Source organism: Rana temporaria, chromosome 3 (genome assembly GCF_905171775.1).
Source record: "Rana temporaria chromosome 3, aRanTem1.1, whole genome shotgun sequence".
In the NCBI taxonomy this organism is placed as follows: Eukaryota; Metazoa; Chordata; class Amphibia; order Anura; family Ranidae; genus Rana; species Rana temporaria.
In genome coordinates, this window is record NC_053491.1 from 373905260 (window position 1) to 373928975 (window position 23716).

General features: G+C 42.4%; 1 protein-coding gene across 1 annotated transcript in view; it reads right to left on the reverse strand.

Annotated features, from left to right (window-relative positions):
• The window catches only part of OVCH1 (ovochymase 1), a 92578-nt gene that overhangs the window by 4370 nt on the left and 64492 nt on the right, over nt 1-23716 (reverse strand). Inside the window, exons 20-27 of the mRNA XM_040341684.1 lie at nt 22553-22709; nt 22370-22447; nt 19860-20084; nt 17350-17514; nt 15195-15423; nt 11563-11726; nt 9974-10063; nt 419-552 (exon numbers count right to left, since the gene is read on the reverse strand). Of these exons, the coding sequence (XP_040197618.1) occupies nt 419-552; nt 9974-10063; nt 11563-11726; nt 15195-15423; nt 17350-17514; nt 19860-20084; nt 22370-22447; nt 22553-22709 (1242 nt within the window). The remainder of the gene's footprint in view (nt 1-418; nt 553-9973; nt 10064-11562; nt 11727-15194; nt 15424-17349; nt 17515-19859; nt 20085-22369; nt 22448-22552; nt 22710-23716) is intronic.

Sequence of the window (23716 nt, forward strand, 5' to 3'; positions counted from 1 at the left end):
AACGCTGCGGGGAGGGAGAGGTGGCGAACGCTGCGGGGAGGGAGAGGTGGCGAACGCTGCGGGGAGGGAGAGGTGGCGAATGCTGCGGGGAGGGAGAGGAGGTGAACGCTGCGGGGAGGGAGAGCCAGAGGAGCGCGGCGGTCAGCTGTCACTGAAGCCGGCCCACTGAGCCATCGGTCCACCGGTAAACTCCTCGTAGTTTCGATGGCCAGTCCATCCCTGTTTACACCCCCTTTAAACTGAAAGTTCATTTGGGCTTTGACTCTATCTGCATGACAGTCATGCAAATAGCATTTTCAGAAGCAGCAGTAAGCAATATTACATCTGCTTTCTTTGGATTAAAGCAAATGTTCCTGGCAGTCATGTTAGCAGGAATAGAAGATGGGCATTAGCAACATTTAAAATAGCAATTTCTCACCAAACAAGATGAAGCACCTGCTCCCCCTGCACACAGGTTTCCTTCTGTTATGTCTTCGTCCCAGAATTTCATGCACTCTGCTTTAGACACCAGAGGAATCCTCGCTTGCTGTAATATTATGGCATACTGTGAACCTAAAAACAGGCACTTTATTATACTCCAGACTGAGTATTATGGAAGCCAACACTATGATAGCAGGAAAACCGTAGGGTTGGATAGGTTCCACAGAGTCCGTGTTAATAGAGGAAAAGACCTGCCCACATACAGACAGTGTGGAAGTTGGATTCGGGACACGGTACAACAGAATAACGTAGACTAAAACAATTATACTGCAATTTACCAGTCCTTAGAAGTGATGGCTGCTGTGGGGTTCTTCCTCAATTTTGGTTTTTATTTCTCTTTATTATCACCTTGTGATCCTGACAGTAACACTTCCTGTACTAGACTGACAACGCCTACTCACTGTACGTAGCACCCTACTAGATGGGTGCTGAGATTAGATATAGTGTTGGCTCACTGTGTTAAAGCGGTTGTAAACCGCATATACATTTTTTTTTTTTTTTTTTTAAACCTGCAAGGCAAAAGGCATAATCAGCTAGTATGCACCGCATAATAGCTGATTATGAAATACTTACCTCGGAACGAGGTGTGTAGCACTTACCTGGTCCACGCCGAGCAAGATGTCATCTTGCTCCGGCGTGTCTTCCGGGTATCGCCGCTCCAGCGCTGTGATTGGCTGGAGCGGCGATGACGTCGCGTGCGCGCGGGAGATTTAAAATCGGCAATGTCCGGCGGCTGCCGGATCTTTCGCGGTGATTTCCCCTGTGCATGCGCCGCTGCAATCAGCGGCGCATTGCGAGGGGAATATCTCCTAAACCGTACAGGTTTAGGAGATATTCTTTATACCTACAGGTGAGCCGTATTATAGGCTTACCTGTAGGTAAAAGTGAAAAATAAGGGTTTACAACCACTTTAAGTAAAGCGGTGTTTTTAATAGGCAAGTGTGACAGACTCAGACTGTCTAAAATCATCCTATGACCACTAGGGGCATAGGATGAACTGAAGAATGATATCTTGGACTACCTGAGATAGGATTATTATGTATGTATTATCCACATTATATTTCAGGATATCTGTAGGACCATTTTAAGTTTGCTGATTCTGAACTCAAAGGGTTAATTGTAGAGGTGACCCATTCATACTGCTAAATGCTAATGTCCTCACCACCAGCCATCTCTCTATTCTTTGTGCTAATTGAATCTATTGGAGCAGATCCACGTACCTTTGCGCCGGGCGCAGCGTATCTAAAATAAACTACGCCGCTGTAACTTATTTATTTTATTTCGAATCCTCAAAGAATTTGCGCCGCAAGTTACGGCGGCGTAGTGTATCTCTGGCGGCGTAAGGGCGCGGAATTCAAATGGATGTAATGGGGGCGTGTTTTATGTAAATACGTTGTGACCTGACGTAAACAACGTTTTTTTTTAACTGCGCATGCGTCATCCGTGGGGGTATCCCAGTGCGCATGCTCGAAATTAAACCGGAACCAGCCAAAGCTTACGACGGTGACGTCATTCTACGCAAATTCCTATTCGCGAACGACTTACGCAAACGACGTAAAAATTTAAAAATTATACGCGGGAACGACGGCCATACTTAATATTGAGTACGCCTCAGAATAGCAGCTTTAACTATACGCCAGAAAAAGCCGAATGCAAACGACGTAAAAACAATGCGCCGGCCGGACGTACGTTCGTTCGTGGATCGCCGTAACTAGCTAATTTGCATACTCGACGCGGAATTCGACGGAAACGCCACCTAGCGGCCGCCGAAAAATTGCAGCTTAAATCCGACGGCGTACTAAGACGTACGCCTGTCGGATCTAGCCGAGATGCCATCATATCTTGTTTTGTGGATACAAAACAAAGATACGACGCGCAAAATTTGAAATTACGCGGCGTATCGAGAGATACGCCGGCGTAATATCTTTGTGGATCTGCCCCATTGTGTGTGAAGATGCTCTGTGTTTACGCTTAAGAGATTGTGTATTGTATAGCAGATAATGAGGAGCCAGGGTGTCTGGTCTCCTCATCTGGCTAAATAATTAGATAATTAGCTCATGTTAATTAATGTTCTGGTCACCTCCTCTTTACTGTATATAAGATTGTGTTTTTGGTTCTATTAAAGACTCCATACTTAGCACACAGACAAGTCTCGTCTCGTTGTGTATTGAAGGCAGCTGAAATATTTAAAACTATATCCAGACTGATAGGAAGCGGTATATGACGGAAGCACTCGGTCGGAGTGCGGGGACATTCCGTGACAGTAAGTTTAGCTTGCCTAATTTTAAACAGTGCAGCTGCAATTGATCAGTTAAGTCCAGTCAGTGTTCTCAGCTGCTGCCAGTCTGATGGCTCCCTCTGCTTTCCAGTAAGTTGTACAACTCTCTGGACCATAGGTGTGTATTTATGCAGATGGCAGTATGAATACAGCCCTGGCCAATCCCAGGGAGCAGGGCAATGAAGGACTCTGGGAAACTGAGCTGCTGGGTCTTTTCTTGGAGAGGATCCTGGAGGGATGCCGCTCTGAAATGAGGGGAAGCTCTGCTGATTTTTTATTATCCAATCATGTGCAAGCTAAAATGCTGTGTTTTTATTTTCCTTGCCCATCGAATCTACAGCGACTGCACTTCCAAGTGCACTGTCCGTGCAATTTCAAGTGCACTTTTAGTGCAAAGTGGATTTGCCTTTAGTAAATAACCCCCAATGTGAGTTTAACGAATGGTGCTGCGCTGTTATTTATTTTCCTTGTCAAAATATCTTTATTTGTGATTGACAAAAGATTTGTTCAAACATTGTAAAATGAAAACATTACAATTAGGGTGAAGCGTTCATAAAGATGTTATCTCGAAAGATTTCAAATAACGTTAATAAAGTAACCTTAGTGGAAAAGTATATACCATTCTTGTAGCATGTTAATTCTGTGGTAGTCTAACTTGTAAATAAACTTAATGCCGTATATTCCAAACTGATAAACCCGATAATTAAGTCTATTTATCTTATCTTGTCAAACCGTGGAAGCTTCATTTTCCCGTTGTCCACCTAAGATTACTTAAGCGAAATATAAACTGAAATCTTTGAAGCGAAGAGTGGAGCAGAAGAAAAAAGAAAGAAAGAAAGAAAAAGAGAAAGAAAAAAAAAAAAAAAAAAGAGAGAGGGGGGGGGGAAGGAGGGGATGGATAGGTCAGGGGAGTCTGCAGAACCAGGCCGGGAGGCAACTTTACTTGAGCAAGAAATGCAGCTATTGCTACGATGGCTGGGCTACCAAGGCATCATCACATCATCATTAAATGCATTTGACATTGTGTAAGTGATCCAGGGTTTCCACTCTTTTTCGAACTTGGTGATCGTGCCCGAGTCTATGGCTGACATTTTGGCATGAACCATTGCTGTATTTGTTCTAGATATAACTTCCATTACTGACAAATTTGGGGATTTCCATGCTTTTGCAAGAGTTTGCTTGGCGGCTGTGAAGAGATGCCTAATAAGTATGAATTGTGTATGCGATAATTCATCAGGTTTTAAATTGAGTAAAGCTGTTTTGGGGTCTAGATGAATATTCTTTTTTGTCAGGGTGTTAGCCAATTGAAATATTTCCAACCAGAATGTCCGCGCTTTCGGGCACGACCACCAGACGTGGTAATAAGTTCCTGTGTTAGAGCAATCCCTAAAGCATAGCTCAGAGTAATTATGTGTGTATTTAGCTATTCTAGCTGGCACAAGGTACCATCTAGAAAGCACTTTATAGTTCGTCTCTGACGCAAGTACATTTGGGGATGCTGTTTTAGTGTTAGACCATATTTGGCTCCAGTCTGAGTCACTCAATTCTGTTTCCAGGTCCTCCTCCCATCGGCGGACATATAAAAGTTTCTCGGTGTTGGGTTGCGTGGTTAGTTGGGAGTAAAGGGTAGATATCAAGCCTCTTGCGTGCGGGTCTTTTGTACAAAAGGTTTCAAAAACTGATAGCTGAATTGGTAGGGCAGGTGCGTCTGCCATGGGTAAAAAAAAGTTTTTAATTTGCAGGTACCTGAATAGTTCCTTTTGAGGGATACCGTATGATTCACATAGTGTAGGGAAGGGGATCATGGAGGAAGAATTAAAAAAAAATTTATGTTTTTGGATGCAATCCCTTTTCACCCACTCTTTGAAAGTGTCGGGGTAAACCCATGCTGGGTAAAAAGCCGGATTCTTGAAGAATGAGAGTAACGGCGAATGTGGGGATTGTAGGCGGTTCTTGGTTTTAATTCTATCCCATAAGGATAGTGCGTGCTTAAGGACGGGATTACTTATATGTTTACGTAAGTTTGGGGTGATCCAGAGTACGTTGGATATTGAGATAGGGTCGCATTCTAACGCTTCTATAGATGCCCATAGTGGTGTCTCGTGCGTTGCGTGGTATTTCGTTAAATTTGCTAGTTGTGCTGCTTGATAGTAATGTAAGAAGTTGGGATAGCCTAAGCCTCCGTTAGTCTTGGGTAAATGAAGGGTTTGGGGTTTAATTCTTGGTTTGGAGGAGCCCCATATGAAGGATGAGACTCTTCTTTGGAGTATTCTAAAATAGTAAGCCGGGACAGGGATGGGAAGCACTCGAAAAAGATATAGTAGTTTTGGTAGAATTGTCATTTTGATGGCATTTATTTTACCAAACCACGACAGTGGAAGTTGGGTCCAGGATTTCATGAGGTTGGTTACTTGTTTTAGGAGAGCAGGGTAGTTAAGCGAGAACAGGTCGGATATAGCGGCTGTAAGGTGGATTCCTAAGTATGGGATGCTTTTGGTTGGCCAATCGAAGGGAAGACCTGATTTGGCGGCACTTAGTTCTATGGATGAGAGTGAAATATTTAAGGCTCTGCATTTTTTGGAGTTTATTGCTAATCCTGTAAACGATGCGAACTGATTCAAAATAGGGAAAAGGTTGGGGCCTGAGACCTGGGGTGATGAGAGGAAAAGGAGAATATCATCTGCGTATAAACATATCTTGTGTTTGATACCTCCCAATTCTATGCCTAGGATTGTGGGTTCCGTCCTGATCTTTTGAGCGAGGGGTTCTATAAGAAGGGCAAATAGTAAAGGGGATAAGGGGCAACCCTGTCTTGTACCTCTTTGTACATTAAAGGTATCTGATTTATACCCCGCGTATTTAACATACGCTTTAGGGTTCTTGTACAACTCTAGGATCCAATTTATGTAATTAGGTCCAAATCCCCATTTCCGCAAATTATATTCCAAGTAAGACCAGGAAACGGAGTCAAAAGCCTGCTTTAAGTCTAAGGAGACAAAACACGCTGGGATCCCTCTCTTCTTGGCTATGTGTGCAATTAAAGTTGCCCTCCTTATATTATCCCCTGCCTGTCTTTTGGGCATGAACCCTACCTGATCTCTATCGATCAGTGACCCGATAAATTTATTTAGACGGCGTGCTAGTATTTTGCCTAGCAATTTGATGTCGGTGTTCAGCATTGATATTGGGCGGTAGTTTTCACTAAGAGTGGTGTCTGTGTGTGGTTTAGGGATCATACATATAGTGGCCATTAAAGACTCTTGCCTGAAGGATTTTTGTTTCAATAAGTCATTGTAGGCTTCTGCCAACCTGGGGGATACTAGATCTTTAAGAGTTTTATAATATCTAGCTGGGAACCCGTCCGGACCAGGTCGTTTGTTTAATTTTAGGTCATTAATTGCTACAACTACTTCTTCTTGTGTTATTATCTCGTCTAACTGTGATTTTTGAGCTTCGTTTAATTGCGGTAATTTAATCTGTGAGTAAAAGGATTCTGCGTCTGATTCGCTAAACGAGTTTGCTTCCGAGTACAGTTTTTTTAAATGTGAGCTGAATTTTTGTACTATTTTAATTGGGTTACTGGATAAATATTTATTTGCAATTTTTAGTCTTATTGGATTGTGGGTTTTATTAATTGAGTTTAGTGCTCTTGCTAAGTATGTCCCAGGTTTGTTGGCGTTTTTATAAAAAGAGTGTCTGGACCTAAGTAAGGTTTTGTCTGCGGATTCTGTGAGGAAGAGGTCGTATTCTAATCTCGCTTTATCAAGCCGGGCTTTAGACTTGGAAGTATGATTATGTTGGAAGGCCAGGAATGCTAAGTTGTGTTCTGTCTCGAGGTTTTTTGCCAGTTGTTTACGTTCGCGCTTAAGGGTTCCCAGTTGACGTTGTAGAATCCCCCTCAAGACCGGCTTATGCGCTTCCCAGAGTGTAAGCGGGGAGATTTCTGGGGTTGCATTTAGTTCAAGGTATTCTTTTAATCTGTGCTCAATCTCTGCACAGTAGATTGGGTGTTTGAGCAGTATCTCCGGGAGATACCATGTAGGATCGTGATTCTTTGGGATCGCTGATGCTACTGTGGTAATTACCGCGTTGTGGTCTGACCAGGGTATGGGAATGATGCTGGAAGTGAGCACCTCCGGCAGCATTCCCGTTGTTAAAAATATGTGGTCTATACGGCTAGAGGATTGGTGAGGATTAGAGAAATATGTATAGTTGCGTTGTGTTGGGTTGGTTTCTCTCCAAGAGTCCACTAGATTGTATTTGGTTAAAAGATTAGAGAAAGTCCATTTAGCTTGATTGCTCGGAGGGGAATAGGGCGTTTTGTCAAGGAATGGGAGGAGGACCTGGTTGGAGTCCCCGCACACAAATAGGGATCCCATCTTATGTGCGTTGATTGTTTGAAAAAGGTGTGACATGAATGCCAATGGGTTGATGTTAGGTGCGTAATAGGACACGATAGTCACTTCCGCGTCCATAATGTAACCAGTTAAAATTATGTAGCGGCCCTCTGGGTCCTTGATTTCTGACTTCAGAGTGAATGGTGTAGTTCTGTGGAATGCTATCAAGGTACCTCTCTTTTTAACAGAAGCAGATGCAGTGTATACTTGTGGATAGGATGCATTATAGTATTTTGGGGTAGCTGTAGGGGTGAAATGAGTTTCTTGCAAGCAAATCACGTGTGCTTTCTTGGCCTGAAAGTATCTAAATGCTTTTGTGCGTTTTTGTGGTAAGTTCAGACCATGTACGTTAAGTGACAGTATGTTCAACGGAGCCATGATAGCCAAACCAACATGCTTTTCTTACCGTGATTCCATGAGCTGTTTTCTCCCGGCCTACTCCATGCAGACAGATGTGGAAGAGGGAAAGGAGAGGGTTGGGAGGAAAATAATGTAAAAAGAAAATGAGAAACATTACTACATGTTATAACATTAGGCTTTAACGTTCTAAATGCGCATTCAAGTAGGTCCCTTGAAGGGCAAGGTGTGACCCCCTCAAGGGAAAGGGTGCCCTTGTCTGATCCCCGCATATTATTGCGAGGACCAGAGGAGAGCTCAATGAGGCGCATGTAGTATCCGTGCAATGGAGACCCGCATACTGAAACATATTTAACTTATCCATATGGATACCTATAAGTGATTGCTGTAAATAAACTGTTGAGAACTGAACGAGCTGGCTTTGCTCCTGGGCGCAAAATTTGAAATGTATGGGGGGCAAGGAAGACTGCCGCTCCAACCACAGCAGATTTATGCCTCTAAATTCTAATGTAATTTTAGTAAAGTGGTAGTATTAACGGAGGTTGGGCAAAGCATGCGACAGAATGAAGTGAACTAAGTATTTTTGTTGTGGTCAGTAGAGGGTGCTGTGGTGTTTTGAAATTTTCTCGCCAGGAAATTAATAAATTAAAATAAGTGTTACCCGGACACTTGCTCTAGGAGTATCAAAAGTGGGGTGAGGGTTAAATCCAACTGTAAGTTCATGTAATGTGACCTGTGATGAATATGGGGTTACCCAAGTGGTCACGTTTTGGGGATGAAGGGAGTGATAGACATGTAAGCTTAAATTACATATATAAAAATAAAATTAAAATGCAAGTGATAATGAAAGATTTTCACTCTCTCAGGTTCTGTCAGTTCAGGGAAGCTACATATCTGTGAGGAGAAAGAAATGGAAGAGTCAGAGGATTTTTGCAAGGGAGCTTCAGTCCATTGTGTCCTCTTGATCCTGGGTGTGTGCAACGAATCTGCCACGTTTATGTGACTGCTGTATGCCGTTATTGTGCTCCTGGTTAGAAGGGCTGTTGTGTGAAGAGGTAGATGCTGCTCTTCTGCGAACCGTATTTGTTGTAGTGGATCCTTCTACAATCTTGAAATCCAGCAGGGCTTGGCGTAGCTGCTCCGGGTTTCTGCAGACAATTTTCGTTCCCTGAAGTGTAAATCGCAGGGAGAAGGGGAAGCCCCATTGGTATTTTATATTGTGGCGCTGCAGCTCCAGCAGGAGAGGTTTCATGGCTCTTCTTTTTGCTATAGTGAGCTGTGATATGTCTGCAAAAATTTGGTATTCATACCCTTGGAATGACAGGTTCTTTTTGTTCCTGGCAGCTTCCATTACTTGTTCCTTTGTCTTGTAAAAGTGGAACTTGGCTATTATGTCCCTAGGTGGACCGTCAGTTTTTCTGGGTGCGAGTGCCCTGTGGATCCTATCCATTTCCAGTCTTTCTACCTCCAATCCTGGTATTAGCTCTTGACATATAGCCATTGCAGTGCCCTGCAGGTCTATGACTGACTCAGGGATCCCCCTGAATCTAATATTGGACCTCCTGGCGCGATTTTCGAACTCTTCCAGTCTATTCTGCAGCACCTCATTTTCTTCCTTAAGAGAATCTATTTCTGTCAGGCAGTCTTGTGTATATATTTCTACCTCTTCCATTTTAGTCTCCAGAACTTCAGTACGATATCCAATTTCCCTTATCTCTCTTGTGAGACTAGTTGTAATTTGGTCTGAGGTAACTTTTAGGGCTTTATGAAGCATTCTTTCAAATTGCTTCAGTAATCCTGAGGGGATTGCTAAATCCTGGTTACTAGATGGTGTCATGTCTATGACCTCCTCCTCCTCGCTTTCTGAGCCCAAGTCACTATGTGCTGGCATTAGTTTTGCTGATTTTGTCAGTTTCTTTGTCCCCTTCCCTGAGGTGATTTTGTCTGTGGAGCCTGGCGCCTTTTTAGCTGTATTTGCTGTCTGCTGCGCTCCACAGCCTAAGCCGTTTTTATTCTTGCTCCTTGCTCCCCCGAGAACCATTGTATATTCAGGGGGTGTCTCTCACCTCTCAGGGAGATGTGTCCGTGTTCCTGCCCGTATTCAGCTTGATTTACTGGTGGTTATCCACGGGTATTCTCGTACACGGAGCGGAGCCTCAGCCTGACATGTCCGTCCAGCTGAGCCCCGCGCATGCGCCCCGCTGCGCTGTTATTTAAACTGTAGTGTAACCTAAGGTTGTGAAGTAGAGAGTAATACTAGAACAGTGCACAAGATGGCAGTAGATACCAAACGTGCAAATACAAACAGCCTTCAAAATTACAACTGTGCTGATGTCACCGCTATTTTTACAAGGTTTGCATAAGCATGTTGTGCACACTCTAGATGTCTTAAAGGAGATTGAGAAATATACTTAAATAAAAGTGTTTGTGCCTGGCGTACAATTTTAAAAGTTCTGTTTACCTTTTATAGCTCCCCACCCTGCTGTCAGACATCCATTATCTATAGGTTCTTCTTTATTCTCAGGTAAGCATATTACACCAACTGATGCACCTAAAACGAAAATGTAAGGTTTTCTGTCTTTAACGTTGTCCTACAAAACCTTTGCTCAGTGCCGTTACAATTGCCTATAGCAAGTGAGAAAAAACCCTTCTAGCAGCAAAGATTTCATGTCAGAGCCACTGAAGGTAAAATGTCACACATGATACCCACCATGTGTTGGGAGTCATGGAGACAGGGGTGTTTTCTAAAAGCAGTGGGCCTGTGTGCAAGATCATAAGTTGGGCAGGTGGTGCAGATTTCAGAAGTCAGTCAAAAGTGATGTAGGGTTCAGGAGTCATAAGTAAATGCAGAGTTCAGGGGTCAGTAGTAAGCAAAAAATTCAATAAAAAAATCAGGGGTCAGTAACTTTTTTTTTTTTTTTTTTTTTTAAATAAAATACAATTATCGTGTGTACACGGCATTAGACTGCCATAGATGTAAAAATCTGATTTTGTTTTTACTCAGAATCCCCAAGCATTATATATTTTTTTTTAAAGCAGAGGCCCTAGAGAATACAATTATAGGCGTTCCTTTTTTTTGTCTCACGGTATTTGCGCAGCAGTTTTTTAAACCAAATTTTTGGGTTAAAAATAAATTTTTATGAATTTTTGTGAACACAACATTATACCCAATTTTGGTTAATTATAAAAGATGATGTTACACTGAGACAAAGGATACCAGATAAGTCACGCTTAAAAATTGTGCCCACCCATAGAATAACGACAAACTACAGTACATTAAATTGGTGGGTCCATGGGTGACACTTTAAAAATCTTTATAGGTTACCTGTCAGTAACTCAGTAGTAAGCAAAAAATAGTTCAGGTGGTCAGTAGTAAGTGATGCAAAGGTTCAGCGGTAAGAGACGCAGGTTTGGGGTCCGTATAAGTGATACAGCATTCAGGGGTCAGGAATAAGTGATGCAGAGTCCAGAGGTCAGTAGTAAGTGAGGTGGAATTCAGGCAGGGCCGTTTGAAGGTATTTGGGGGCCCCAAGCAAAATGGATATCGAGGCCCACGCACGCAAAGCCCCCCTCCCAATGTTTTTTTTTTTACTCCCCCCTCCCTATGTTCTTTTCACTCCCCCTGCCCCCTCCCTACCGGGTTCGTACCGCGTGGCAGGAGATTCAGTTTGTTTCCTGTTCCCGGCGGACTGAAAGGAAGTGAGCACTTAGTGTGCACTTCCTGTCAGTCCGACCGGGAACAGGAAATTGAATCTTCTGTACTGCATGGTACCCAGACTGACAGGAGGAAAAGGATCTCGGCCACGCTACAGAGAAGGGGAAGGGACGACTCGAGGCAGCAGTGCTGCAGGCTCTCTATAGAGCGCTCAGGCAGCTGCAGCATATAGGAAGCTTAGCGCGTCAAAGGGCCCCTTTATCTTGAAATACAACCACACAACCCTCCCCTGCACAGCTTACCATTCCCTCCCATGTAGCAGCATGTCTCTCCCTGCTTCTGTCACCAGCCCTGGGTCTAGGACAATCATTTAGCTTTAAAGAAAAATACGTCACCCAGAATAAGGGGAGTCTCAAGCTCCAGCAGGCGGATGTCATGCTCAGGAGGAGTATAGTCAACATCATAAAGATTGTGCGTGAAAGTGCGTTTTACAAAGACTTCTGTTCGTTCTCGCTGTGACAAGTCAGTGGCTCCCACAAACACTTTATCCGACCCGACACTGCAAATACAAGTTGGATACGTTATTTTCATGCCGTTCAGAAAGGAGTTTTACATTTTCTAGATGCAGATTGTCTCATCATTATTTTACACAACAATCAGAAAATTGGGAAGATTATTGTCCATTTGGGACAGTGACTGCTTCCAGAAACTGGTTTGACTTTCATGCAACTTGGAGGGCCATAGACTTCAATATTGACCCTTAAAAGTTGTACGAAAATCATACCTGAATGTTATAAAATGCAACAGTTGTCCATCATCACTGGTCAAAGCCAAAGTCGAATCCAAGTTGCATCCAAAGTTGCGAAACTTTGGAGTCGTACAAGTGTGAATGGAGCCTTTGTGCAGAAATAAACAAAAACTAAATAAATGACATACATAACAAAACAAGACACTCACTATATATTGCCAGCTGCATTGTTGCTAATGCAGTACAAGCACACATAGGCCTAATGACAGGTTCAGTAGAAGCAGAGCAAGGAAGAGAAGCACTAATAAACTTAGCAAAAACAGGCTGGGCTCCCGGCCACCTGACAACCAGCCTGTATTTGGTACAAAAAATGCTGATGACAGTGACAACAATGCCCCTGTACTGGTGACATCATCTCCTGCTTATACCGACAGGTTTTGAATGGATACCACCAATTTTTCTCAAGGTATGAAAAATTTGATAAGTTGTGGTTTGGCTGATCTTTTAAAAATGTGCTATCCTCTAAAATTATGAATTTCTAATCCAGGAGTCCTATAGAAATCCACAGGGGGTTAAATGTCTAAAGTAACCTGGAAGATATTCAACAGTAAAATTACTGCTATAAGAAATTACAGAATGGACTATTAATAAAAAGCCGAATGCCTTGTACACATGTAGCACCTGGTTACTTCCAAGTACCGGTGCTATTGAAATTTAGAGGGTGATTAGAGTATTAGTAAACTCTGATCCAAACGGTTATGTTCAAAACAGGGTCTCTGTCTCAGCTTGGCTGTGCTGTGGGTTTATTCTGTTGTTGCTGGGGTGATGTTCCACCCCAGGACGATAGGTGGCAGCGGTGGAGTCGAGACTTGGGTGCACTTTTCCAGCAGCCAATCAGGAGGGAGTTTTCTCGCTGGGCATGCTGGGAGAAGGAATTTATGGGACAGACGCCATAGAGTCGGGGTCTTCTTCCAGTGTGGCACCCACCTTTAGGGTGACCACATCACGGCACCCCAGCGTTATGGCCTACCTGGCGTGCGTGCCACGCGGTGTTGCTGGTTCCGGGACCATGTTGGTCCGGAGCATTTGAGCAACGGCGGGGACCCAGTGATCAGTGATCACAGTGATGGGTTCAAATTCTTGAAGATCCCAAGCAGTATAGCTGTTCGGTGGGGAGTCCATCTGCGGAGAGCCAATGAGAGGCTCGCGATCCAAGAGGATTACGACAAACCACCGGGGATCAAGGTACCCGGACACTGAAGGATTGATCACCTGTCAGTCGGTACCTGGGCGTCTATAAGGAGAAGATCCAGGCACAATTCTTCAAGGAGGATTGTCTCTGTAATTGTAATCAGTGAGGGCCTGTGGCAGAGGTTTCTTCCCAAGTCCATTCCAGGAGGGTCTGTGGCAGAGACTTTTCCCAGAAAAAAAAGGTTTGAGCGATACGCCGGCTGCCAGGTCAGTGAGAGGGGCCTGTCCGGGTGCGCTAAGTCCACTCAGGCAGGAGTGGCGCAGAAAGTGTTACATGTGGGAGCAGGACTGTTTCCAAATACAATACTACGCCTGAATCTGCCGATCTCCTTCTTCCTTCAACTCTATCCTTTCATCACCAGTTTATTGTTTTTACCCGGCTGGGTAATAAAGAGCACAGCAAAAGACACCTGTTGCGGACATTCCTTTACTATTGCTATATGCACCATACACCCCTAGGGATTCGGAGAGCCACGAGGTAAATGTGCCACCCAAAACAAACCAGCAGCTCCTCCGGGGGTAGTGCTACACACGTGATCGGAATTTTCGTCGGGATAAACTCCAATGGATTTTTCTGATGGAATTCCGTTCAAGCTGTTTTGCATACACACTGTCACACCAAATTCCGACCGTTCAAAACGGTGATGTACAACACTACGACGAGCCGAGAAAAATGAAGTTCAATGCTTTCGAGCATGCATCGACTTGATTCTGAGCATGCGTGTTTTTTTCTCCGTCGGAGTTCCATACAGACGAACGGAAAGAGAACATGTTCTCTTCCTAAGGCAGTGGGAATTTCCGATGGAAAAACTCAGATGGGGCACACACACGGTCGGAATGAAAAAATTCCGTCTGACTTTTTCCATTGGAAATTCCGATTGTGTGTACTAAAAAATGGTTCATGGTAGGTTCCCAAGCCTGGCATCTTTCCCTAAGGCCCCTTTCACATTGAGGAGTTTTTCAGGCGGTAAAGCGCTAAAAATAGCGCTGCTATCCCGCCTGAAAAACTCCTGCACTGCAGACTCAATGTGAAAGCCCGAGGGCTTTCACACTGAGGCGATGCGCTGGCGGGAGACAAAAAAATCTCCTGTCAGCAGCATCTTTGGAGCGGTGAGAGGAGCGGCATGTATACCGCTCCTTCACCGCTCCTTCCCATTGAAAACAATGGGAACCGCGGCAATACCGCCCGCAATGCGCCTCTATAGAGGCGCATTGCGGGCGATATTAACTCTTTATCGGCCGCTAGCGGGGGTTAATACCGCACCGCTAGCGGCTGATACCCGCGGCAATTCCGGCGGTATAGCGCCGCTATTTTTAGCGGCGTTATACCGCCACCGCAGCTCCCGCCCCAGTCTGAAAGGGGCCTTACTGCAGCCCTCCCGACCTCTCATTCCCACTTTTCCTCCCCATCTCTTTTCCCCTTGCTTTCCTATTATAATTTTTTTTCTCTCTTGCCACCCAGTAAAGCCCTGCTTGGTAAAGTTCCATACAGAACATACCCAGGAATAGAAAACTGTTGTTCGACAACTAAATGTACTGCACTTTGCAATGTTGGATTGCCCTTTTCACTTGTTTAAATTTCATTTCAACCGGTCTATAAAAAAAAAAAAAACTGAACAGAAAAATCTATGGAAAACCACACCAGCCTGCATGTTACAAAGCAGGAAATTATGCAAATCGATGCAGAATGGTTTGTGAAGGCCCTGGCAGCTTGGTCTGACGAAAATGGGTCCAGAAAGAATCCCGAGCCATTTCCTTTAGTAATTCTACTAGGGATACCAGGATAGAAGGGTGGGACCAGATGGTACTGGTAGTCAAGCTAAGGGCACTCAAGACAGCAACAGCAAACATAAGCCAGAAATAACCCTGAAATTCAGATTTGACTATGCGATGAAATGCAGTCTGAAATAAAATCATCCAAAATTTGTGTTCAATTCTACTAATGTGTTAGACATGCCATAGCAGCATGTAGCTCCTGGTGAAATTATGTCCACAGTAAGAAAGAATCATAATGTATAGTTTTTTTACGTGAATTTGCAGTGAGCGGCAGTCACCAGCCATGTTTCATGGATTATTGTTGCTCCGCAGTAGTGTTTTCCATTCTTGTTCTCGATTTGGGCTATCCAAGGCCATGACATATAGGTGGCGGCCAGGCCTTCGACCACACGCCCTGCCCTTATTTCATCTGTGGCAATCTCAGGTATTGTGATGGGCCCACTTCTCAGCATAGGATCGATGAGTGACCTCCCACAGTTTCCTTTTAAAAGAAAAAAATAAATGTATAAGCTACCTACATTTACCTAGTTAATCATTTGGGACATGCCTTGTATGTGCAAAATCGGGAGAGGCTGAAACAAGCTCATGGGTGCAGTAGCAGCTGTGAGCTTGTTTGTGTTGTACAGTCACTTCTCTGCATTTGTGGCTATAGACCCACCTGATCACTTTTACGGCAATCACGGATGCCAACCAACTCAACTAGAGTTCAACCAGAGGTGATAATTTTTTAGGCCTAGTACTGGCAAATGGGAATCAATTGTCTGATGTTGAGGTGGGGGAAATTTTGGAATCTAGTGATAATCAATGTTTTTGGTTTTAATATTAAAACAAGAACTGAAAAATCATATACGAAAACAAAAAAGTTTTAGAGATTTTAAAAGAGGGAAAAAAAAAAGTTTAGTCAGTTTGAAAAAAGTCCATCTAGTTCAACCAATAAAAAAATAAAAAATAAAACAAATCATACCATACACACAATCCTTCCACCACAGTTGATCCTCTCCTCAAGAGAATAATTTCAGTTTCTAGAATCTATCCTTATATTGGAGCTCCTCCATGCCTCTTATCCGTTTGATTTACCCTTTCTCTGCACTCTCTCCAGTTCCCCGATATCCTTTTTGAGAACTGGTGCCCAAAACTGAACTGCATATTTCAGATGAGGTCTTACTAATGCTTTGTACAGGGGCAAAATTGTATAATTATGTATATATATACACATATACATACATACATACATACATATATATTATATACACACACACACACACACACACACACACACACACACACACACACACACACAGTGGGGATCGAAAGTTTGGGCACCCCAGGTGCTTAATTTGTATTAATGTGCATAACGAAGCCAAGGAAAGATGGAAAAATTTCCAAAAGGCATCAAATTACAGATTAAACATTCTTATAATATGTCAAAAAAAGTTAGATTTTATTTCCATCATTTACACTTTCAAAATTACAGAAAACAAAAAAATGGCGTCCGCAAAAGCTTGGGCACCCTGCAGAATTTATAGCATGCACTGCCCCCTTTGCAAAGCTGAGACCTGCCAGTGTCATGGATTGTTCTCAATCATCGTCTGGGAAGACCAGGTGGTGTCAATCTCAAAGGTTTTAAATGCCCAGACTCATCTGACCTTGCCCCAACAATCAGCACCATGGGTTCTTCTAAGCAGTTGTCTATAAAGCTGAAACTGAAAATAGTTGACGCTCACAAAAGGCTGTAAGAAGATAGCAAAGCGTTTTCAGATGTCATTATCCTCTGTTCGGAATGTAATTAAGAAATGGCAGTCATCTGGAACAGTGGAAGTTAAAGCAAGATCTGGAAGACCAAGAAAAATCTGTTCTAATTTTTCTATAAGAATGTCTAATCTGTAATTTGATGCCTTTTGGAGATTTTTCCATCTTTCCTTGGCTTCGTTATGCATATTAATACAAATTTTTACCTGGGGTGCCCAAACTTTCGATCCTATATATATATATCAATCACCACACACATACACATATACATACATACACACACACACACACACACACACACACACACACACACACACACACAGTGGGTAAAATGGGTATTGAACACGTCACCAATTTTTAGGTAAATATATTTCTAAAGGTGCTAAACAGGGTCTCTGTCTCAGCTTGGCTGTGCTGTGGGCTATTCTGTTGCGCTGGGGTGTTCTAACAACCCTGGAGCTGCAGGTGGCAGCAGTGGAGTTAAGGTTTGGGTGCCATTTCCCAGCAGACAATCAGGAAGGTTTTAGATCTGGATGGGAAGGGTTATAACCACACTTGTGATTTTTTCTTTAATCAATTCATTTATACATACAAAAAAAATCCCCAAAAATAAATAAATAAATAAATAAATAAATAAATAAAGAGACCAAAAACTAACCATTTTCTTTGTCAGTTTCCAGGGACCGCAGTGTTTTTGCAGTACCATCACTAGAATGGAGGTAAAACCCACGGCTGGTCCCAGACGAGTCAGTGTGGAAATTAAGTGTTAAATGGCTTCCGCTGGATTGCAAGGTCAGATTGGAAACATTTCCACATAGGGTAACTAGAACAAGATGGAAGCCATTTTACCAGAAGACGATATATGGCGACTACATTTACTTTAATTAAAGCTAAACTCCAGGTAGAAATGAAAAAGACACAAGTTAAAGCAGATCGGTAATTAAAGTAACTAAAGGCAAAACTTTTGTCAGTTTTGGATAGAGCGGAGAGGGATTAGAACACCTGTCAGGTTTTATTGTCATCTGTGACCCTGTTAGGGAAATTCATCATCTCCATTTGTCCTGTTTACTGTTATAAGACCCCTTTCACACTGGAGCCGCGCCACGTTAATGGTAAAGCGCCACTGGTGTTTTAGCAGCGTATTTCAGCCACTGCCGAATCGATTTGCAGGTGCTTCGGCAGCGCTGCCCATTCATTTTAATGGGCAGGGCATTTTGGGAGCGGCATATACACTGCCCAATGTGAAAGCACTGGGGCTTTCACACTGGAAGGCTTGAGAGGCGCTATTTTTAACGCTACAACACCTAAAAGCACCTTCAGTGTGAAAGGGGTCTAAATGAAAGTAAAAGAAAATCCTGAATTTTGGGTTGACATTAGAACAGTAAAATCTTCCAATGGGGACACTAGTTCTGGTGACACACTGGGAGTGTATGGCAAAACAAAAATGGTAAAAAGGGTTACTCTTATGCCGCGTTCACACGATCATTTTTCGGCATGAAAAAAAATGTTTTTCGGCATGTAGAAAAAAACGTCGTTTTTTCCAACTTCATCATTAAAACGACGTTGCCCACACACCATCGTTTTAAAAAAATGCTCTAGCAAAGCACGGGGACGTACAACACGTACGACGGCACTATAAAGGGGAAGTTCCATGCGGATGACGCCACCCTTGGGGCTGCTTTAGCTGATTTCCCGTTAGTAAAAGACGATCTGCGCTTTTCTGTCTGTTACAGCGTGATGAATGTGCTTACTCCATTACGAATGGTAGTTTTACCAGAACGAGCGCTCCCGTCTCATAACTTGCTTCTGAGCATGCGCGAGTTTTTAACGTCGTTTTAGCCCACACACACACGATCATTTTTTACAACCCGAAAAACAACATAATTTAAAACGTCGTGAAAAAATGCAACATGTTCGAATTTTTCTTTTGTCGTTTTTCAGAACCTGAAAAATTATGTGAAGCCCACACACCATAATTTTAAATGACATTTTTTTAAAACGTCGCTTTTTTTCATGGTAAAAAATGATCGTGTGTACGCGGCATCACAGTTTTTGCTCCTATGGGCATTTTTTACTGCCTTTAAACGCCCCTCCATATTATCCTAGGTGTCCATGCACAAAATAGGCTTTTAGCAGAATTTAGTGGCAGGAGCTTTAGAGGCAGAAAAGAAAAAAAACGAACACTACTAGTGTGTCCAGAAGCAGCAGAGTTTAGACGCTTTTTAGCAGCGTCAAGCTTTTTTTTTCTGCCCAAACGCTAGTGCTTCAGCATTAATTTCAATTGCCAGAATAAATTATTTATTCTGGCCAATGAAATGAATTAATGTCCAAGAGCTCGACACCTGTAATAGCTTTAGACACTTTTACAGGCTCCAGGCATTTTTTTCTGTTAAAATGCTGCTGGCTCATAAGGCCCCTTTCACACGTGCGACTGTTCTGCCGCAGTTAAAAAGCATGTTTTGTTATTTTGAAATCTAGAGAATCCTGGCACAGCGTTCACTTGCAGTTGTACATTGCGATTAGTTACGTTTGCGTGCGGCTGCGTTTAACTGCGTTGGAACATTCTTGCCATTTCTGTTCCACTGTTCACATGCTTTCTGTTTTTCTTTCCTTGTTGCCGCTGCTATCTGCAGGTGACATATTATACTGCAGATAGCTGCATTAAATCATTCCTGGATGCAGTCAAATCTATTTTTTCTATCCGCACCGAACCCCATGTAATGAAACCATTGCTAAACGCAGTGTGTAAATGTGGACATAGGAAAGCATTGTCTGAGTTTAGCTGCGGTAGATAACTTGATCTAACCGCAGCTAAACGCTGAATTCCATCCGCCCGTGTAAAAGGAGCCTTAGAGAGTTAAAAAAAAAAAAATGTCCTCTATGCATGAGGCCTAATGTATTTTGGAAATGCAAGCAGTGCAAGTACATGAATTTGATCTAGCATCAGCATCTGTCGGTCCCCTGTAGCTAGTATCGAGTATTCACATTAATTTTAAGTTGTTTAGTCATGTTAATATACATTTCATCACACATCCAAGTGACCTTTTCACTTCAAATAAGCGTTGGGGACACTACCCAACATGGGTAGGTCAGTCAATGGTAATCCAATCACTGTGCACTCTCGAAAAGGGTTGAGACTCATCTGCACATACCCTATAAGACACCTACCCAATAAATGTTTCTTGTTACTGATGCCATCATAAATATTCAGAGCATCCAGGGTGCAGTTTGGGGACTCCTCCAAGGCCAAATCTATGATGAGAACCTGGAGCTGCTGGCCAAAGGATGAGGCTAGGGTCCACCAGCAGTCCAGGTCGTTCATGTAGGTTATTGGATAGCCAGGAGACTTGAGATCACCGGAACCAGCTGAGAGGACCTCTAGACTTGGACAACCTAGAGACACAAATAAATGCAGCTTTGCCAAGTTTGTAAACCAGACCTTTGTGCCATTCTGTATGTAAGCAGAAAAACTACAGCGCTGACAAATAGGGATGGAGACTTTCAAATAAGATTTTAACATTATTTAATTTGAAATAGAATGAATATTTAAAAAAAAAAAAAAGGAAAGAAGTGTTCCTTAGATGGATTTCCTTCACCGTTTTCTTCTTTTTAGTTTTTCACCTCTGTGCTTGCTCAAAGTGCAGCTTCATTCTGCAAAAGCAGTTGCTTCAGAGCTTAATAAATGAGCAGAAGCTCTGCTGACTTCCATCATGTAATCATGTTCAAGCAAAAAATGCTGTTTATGCTAGACGGATGACATAATGATGCTGCAGTCAGTGGTCTTCACTAATGACTCAAACATCATATTGGTCTGCACATGTAGTCCTTGCGTCACTAGATATGTGCACTGCCGAAAAATTTGTTTTTCGTTTTTTTTTGCTTTTTTCGGAAATTGATAATTCGGAAATTCGAAAATCTACATTTTTCAAAATTTCTTATTTTCGAATTTTCGAAAATCTGAAAAACAAATGAAAGAAAAAAAATCTGTAAAATTTGAATTAACCAACTACTAATAACTATTAAATTACAGGTATTGGAATTTCCTTTCAAATTTGGCTGTTAGTGAATGTAACAAATACAAATTTATCTGAAGTTACGAATTAGCCAAAATAACGAATGGAACATCTAAACCAATGGAATGGAACAAAATGATAAATAATAATAAAAAAAAAAATTATAATAATAGTTTTTTTATTATTTATTATTATTAGATCGTTACGTTCCATTCGTTATTTTTGATAATTCATAACTTCAGATGAATTCTTATTCGTTACGTTCACCAACAGCCAAATTTGAAAGGAAATTTCAATACCTAATCTCCAAATTTCCAAAATATCAAAATTTAACTAACCCCCAGCCCTAACCCTAACCCTCCAACCATAACCCTTACCCCCTAACTGCTAACCCTAAGCCCAACCATAGCCCTAATGCCCTGTACACACGATAGGTTAGTCTGATGAAAACAGTCTGATGGATTTTTCCATCAGTTATCCGATGAAGCTGACTGATGATCAGTCGTGCCTACACACCATCAGTTAAAAAAACGATCGTGTCAGAACGCGGTGACGTAAAACACAACGACGTGCTGAAAAAAATGAAGTTCAATGCTTCCAAGCATGCGTCAACTTGATTCTGAGCATGCATGGATTTTTAACCGATGGACGTACCCACAGACGATCGTTTTTTTTCTATCGGTTTTTTATCCATCAGATAATTTTAAAACAAGTTCCCTATTTTTTTAACCTATGGATAAATAACCGATGGGGCCCACACACGATCAGTTTGGTCTGATGAAAACGGTCCATCAGACCGTTTTCATCAGACTAAACTATCGTGTGTACGCAGCATAACCCTAGTCCTAACCCCTAACCCTTAACCCTCTAACCCTAACCCCCAACCCTCTAACCCCAAGCCCTAACCGCTAACCCCAACGGCTAACCCTAACCCCTAACCCCAAACCCGACCCCTAACCCCCTCATTTTTAAAGTTTCCAAAATTTCGGTATTCCGATTTGTTAATTCCCTGACTAAGTTGGGGTAGGCGATAAACTTTGGTAGGAGTGGGTCAGCCATGCCTTGTGACCATTGACCTCTGGGAACCTGCATTCTGACATTTGACCTCTGGGGGAGGTCCCTATTCCAATTCGTGAGTCCTAGACTTATTCTTCAAGGGGAAACCCTAACTCTACACCTACCCCTAAACCCTTACCCTGGCCCTAACCCTAACTCCTAACCCTGCTAACCCCAAGCCCTGACCCTAACCCCTAACTGCTAACCCTAAGCCCTAACCCTCTAACCTTAACCCCAACCCTCTAACCCCAACCTTAAACCCCAACTGCTAACCATAAGCCTTAACTGCTAACCCGTAACACTAACCCATAACCCTAACCCCTAACCCTAAATTCAGAAAAATTCAGAAAATTCGGAAATTCTAAATTTAGAAAAATTCTAAAATTCTGAAATTTCAGAATCAACTAATTTTTCAAAATTCATTAAAAAACGAATTCGGAACTAAACAAATTGCACATGTCTATGCATCACTACGGTGCCCTGTTCCACCAAACCACAGGAAGGAAAAGAATTTGAATGCATTGGTCACCCGCCTGCTACATTTCATATATTTAGAATAAATAGAGTGTACTTTGTTAAGGGGATGGAGGGCCTGGGACAAAGAATTACCTTGCTGCCTGGAGTTTTGATATAAATTCTCCGGTCTCTCTGGCAGGGTAAGTTGGTTTTTAATTTGGTTGTTTCTTCCTATAACAGATAAAAAAAAAAGGATTACAACGTAAATCAAGCCAGAGGAACACAAGCACTCTCTCTCCATTATGTCATTCCACCTTTGAACCTGTTACCATTTACCTTGTTGAGTGTCTTCTATCCAGCTCAAGAAGGAGCGGACTCTGGTATACACTCCCGGTTTCCGGGGCCTAGCACATCCGACACCCCAACTGACAATACCATAAACTACATAAGAGTTGTTTGTATTGTGACAGACCAACGGACCACCGGAGTCACCCTGGAATGACAGTGTTTGGGATTATTCGATAGGGCAATACCCAAAATCAATCACAATTCACCACTCACTGATCCAACTTCAATATGGATACTAGGTGTTACTGCACTTTGCATGACATTGTTTCTTTGATTGATTTTTACCTGCTTTATTGAAAAAGCCAAAAAGGCAAACTTCATGCAGATGTAAACTCATTAATCATTAAAATCTTATAATTGTTAACATGGTAATGTCATTACAAAAGTTATTTTCAATCTCTTTACATCTGCAGCTTTCCTTAAAATAATACCTGGTGATCCTGCCATAAAGGTCCTTGTTCAGGCACTTCTTGTTATAGGGCAACAACTGTCTCCCGATAGCGCTTGTACATGAGCCCCTGTTGTCACCATTAGCAGCATGACATGACAAAGAGGCCACTGGAGAGAGGTTATGTAGACAGCACAAGGGACAGTACTTAAATTCAATGAGAAGTGTCCTTTGTGCTGGCAATTATTTATGATGCACAGTGCTTTGGCAAACTAAATGTCATCCAGTTGAGGTTTAGGTCAACATTAAACATTTTTTTTTTAATTAATCACTTAATAAAAAATGTTTGGGGGCTGAGCACCCCCAAGGTACAAGAACACAGTTGTAGAAAAGACATTTAAATACCCTAATCATTCCAATGTATGTGTTTTGCTGTGCATATGGCTGTTTTGACTGCAATGGCTTGACTTACGTTTCCTCATATTAAGTGCAGCATGCCAAGCAAGATGTCAGTGTAACATGTTCAGGTATTTATTGCCGTTCACTGAAATCACAGTACTCCCCCTAACAATACTATTATCTGGGCGGTGCTACGTATTGTCGTCACCACGAAAGCACGGGCGTACGTCTGTTTTCCTAGCTAATGCTGGCTTTTTTTTTACTTTTCAGATTTTATTTCATTTTATTCATTTGTACCGTTCGTTTCTCCCAATAATAAATGATCCAGATTTTTTTGAGATAACGCACCATTGTAGCCTCTCTCA